Below are 3,326 nucleotides of genomic sequence, written 5' to 3'. Positions count from 1 at the left end.
CCGAAAGCAAAATAAAAGTCATCAAAAATATTAAAACACATGCTTTGCAGTTTTCCAAAAAATTTACCTCTGTATTTCCTTCTTACAGTTGTCTCTACAAATTAAGATGGATAGAATATCGTATTTTAACACTGAAATAAAAAAGCGACATAATTCAGCTTTAAAGGAATATTCTGGGTTCAATTCCTGTTGAAAACCCTAAAATAACTCATTTAAAAAGTGTTACACCTCAAATATTACATGATATTAACAGAAGAATTAATGTAAGTGCTTTTATAAAATTATAAGCGTCACATTTCTGCCTATAAACACTTTAAAAATAAACCCCATTGACTTCCATTGTAAGTGTCTAAAGGATGATTAAAAAGGTTTAGATTATATTAACACTTTGTGCAGTGTTTCTCTGTTTTTATTTATTTTCTGAATTTCCATTGCATATTGATATTATTTGTTGTGCACAATAAAATTAAATAAAATAAAATATCCCATCAAATATTGCAAATCTGATTTGTTTTGTTTTCTTGACTCAGTGCTCATGAGTGAATATGAACTGGACCAAATTATATTTTAATTCAACTCTACGGCTAATGTAAAGCTAGAGTGCATAATTATAATTAGCTAATTATTATGAAAAATAAATGTGCATTTGAAAGTCAACAGGAGGTCCACACAAGTGTTTCCCGTCTCTCCAGGATGTCCCGAATTATTAGCCGTCTTAAAAAAATGCACCTTATAAATTGTCAATAATATTCTGTTTTGCAAACCAAATATACTGGCATGCATCACAACTTCTATTCACTGTTTGTCAATTACTGACATGAAGGCAAAAAAAAAAGTGACTTTACAAACTTGGTGTAAAGGACTTTTATTTTGCATTTGTTTCCTAACAAGGCTAATGTTCATATATAACAGACACTCTAGAAACGATGAGAACTGGAGCAAATAAACACACACATGGAACATTTATTAAGTTTCAGTTTCATGGATGAAGGTCATGGGTGTGATTATATGACCTCCACATATATGGCCGTGTCAGGATCGGTTATTACAGGGGTCGGTCTCTCTCTCTCTCTCTCTCTCTCTCTCGCCCGAAGTCGTCTGGCTCCTCGTCTTTGTCTCTTGTGAATCTGAAACAGGCTGCTGTTAGACATGAGATTCATCATTTGCTGTTGACAGATTTCCCTCCGTTTCGTTCTATGTACCTGTTTGCTTCGTACGAAGAGCGGCGTGCAGTTCTGATAGACGAGCTGGTAACTGCCATTGGTGTAGATGTGCGTGACCTCACTGCAGTTAATGTACAACGGCATGCGCTCCTGATAGATGCTCAGATTCACTGCAGGAGTTCTGTAGGTCATGACACGTCTCCTGCCGAACAACAACAGAGCTCACATCATTTACACTCAATGTGAAGACAAACGGAACTTTTAACGTGCCGATAAACTGACAATCACTGCCATAATAGCACGATAGACGTGAGTGGAAAGGATTTTACCGTCTGTTGGTCCTGCAACAGCAGAGAACGATCAGCAGACCCGACAGGAGGAACAGAAGCAGGACCGATCCGGCCAGTATCAGAGTCCATAACAGATCACCTGTGAAACCATCATCAGTACAACCATAAGAGAAAAGCAGCGAGAAATTCTGTTGACTTCTAGAGAGTTCAAACACGTGTTCACACTCTCATTCGTGTATTTAATTGGTCCACTAACGATGTTCATCAGTGTGTCATTCAAGTCATGAACACTCATTTCCTGCACATCTCACATTCTGTTTTGTGTTTAATAGTATTCTGGGTGTGTGGAATCACGGCCCCGCCCTCCGCCCTGTTATGCTCATCCCCCACTCTCTCTTTCCCTGGGTAGGGGCGTGCCTTCCACCCCGTCTGCCGGCAGGTCATCCCCGTCTACCTGGATGAGGGAGGGGACAACGGGAGGCCCCTACACACTGTAACGGCGATCGTGCCAAATTAACAAAACATTTAAAATGAGAGGGGAAAGGCCAACACGGAGCGGCAGTCGAAGAGAGAACAAAACACTTACTCGCCGGTTCTCCGATACGCCGCAGCTTTGTCCTCGTTCACTCCTCCACCCTCTAATGGATCGGAGGGAGTCCTCTGGCCCTTGGCGGACGGAACGCCCCTCCGCGTCTGTTCCGCGTCGAGAAACAGAAGGGCTCTCCCCCGCCCCTGGCAGCGGTTCTCCCGCTCCAGGCAGTCGGCCAGGAGCCCCTCCCCACTCGCGGCCGGCGGTCTCATACCCCACCACGTTTCAGCGGCTAGTAGGGGTCTCCTCCGCCCCTGGCAGCGGCTCTGACCGTTCCAGGCGGTAGGTTAGGAGCCCCTTCTCCCTTCGCGGGCAGCGGCCGTGCGTCCGCTCTCAGCCGGCCGGGCTCCTCCGTCCCCCGGCATATGGCCGCGGCTGCTCCGTCGGGGTGGATGGTTGTGCCGAGGACTATACTACTGCGCATCCCTCCTCCTTCCTGGGTCTTCGGCACCAGTGTAAAGGTATTAAGGGAAAGGACAATATAAATTATATTTTAATAATAAACTCAAACTGAAAGGTGTCGGACAGTTGCCCGTAAATCTCTCTCTCTCTCTCACTGCCATCTCCAGTCGGCCTTTATCCCTCTCTGAGGCTGGATTAGCCTGATTAGGGGCCGGGGTGCGGAATCAAGACCCCACCCTCTGCCCTGCCACATTCCTCCCTCATTCTCTCAAGTTGGGGGGTGCATGTTATGTCGGGGGGTGGGGGTGCACGTCATGTCGGGGGTTGGGGGGTGCATGTTATGTCGGGTGCTCCCGGCCTTGAGAGAATGAGGGAGGAATGTGGAAGGGCGGAGGACGGGGTCTTGATTCCGCACACCCGGCCCCGAATGGCCCCTCGACATGGCGTGCACCCCCAACCCCCGACATGACGTGCACCCCCAACCCCCGACATGACGTGCACCCCCAACCCCCGACATGACGTGCACCCCCAACCCCCGACATGACATGCACCCCCAACCCTCCGACATGACGTGCACCCCCAACCCTCCGACATGACATGCACCCTCCGACATGACGTGCACCCCCAACCCCCGACATGACATGCACCCTCCGACATGACGTGCACCCCCAACCCCCGACATGACATGCACCCTCCGACATGACGTGCACCCCCAACCCCCGACATGACATGCACCCTCCGACATGACGTGCACCCCCCAACCCCCCGACATGACATGCACCCTCCGATATGACGCGCACCCCTCTAAAGACACCTTAAGGAAACTGAGCTTTTTTTCTGGATACAAAGTGTCAGTTATTTAGATTATTTATTTATTTGTAT

General features: G+C 47.7%; 1 protein-coding gene across 1 annotated transcript in view; it reads right to left on the bottom strand.

Moving 5' to 3' along the window:
* Positions 1-855: 855 nt before the first annotated feature.
* Positions 856-3,326, bottom strand: part of LOC127658056 (sialic acid-binding Ig-like lectin 5) — a 10,327-nt gene continuing 7,856 nt past the window's right edge. Inside the window, exons 6-8 of the mRNA XM_052147145.1 lie at positions 1,493-1,592; positions 1,203-1,365; positions 856-1,127 (exon numbers count right to left, since the gene is read on the bottom strand). Of these exons, the coding sequence (XP_052003105.1) occupies positions 1,005-1,127; positions 1,203-1,365; positions 1,493-1,592 (386 nt within the window). The 3' untranslated portion in view covers positions 856-1,004. The remainder of the gene's footprint in view (positions 1,128-1,202; positions 1,366-1,492; positions 1,593-3,326) is intronic.

The sequence above is a fragment of the Xyrauchen texanus genome, chromosome 17 (genome assembly GCF_025860055.1).
Source record: "Xyrauchen texanus isolate HMW12.3.18 chromosome 17, RBS_HiC_50CHRs, whole genome shotgun sequence".
NCBI lineage: Eukaryota > Metazoa > Chordata > Actinopteri > Cypriniformes > Catostomidae > Xyrauchen > Xyrauchen texanus.
The sequence above is the reverse complement of the archived record's forward strand: the minus strand, read 5'-3'. Positions and strand labels throughout refer to the sequence as shown.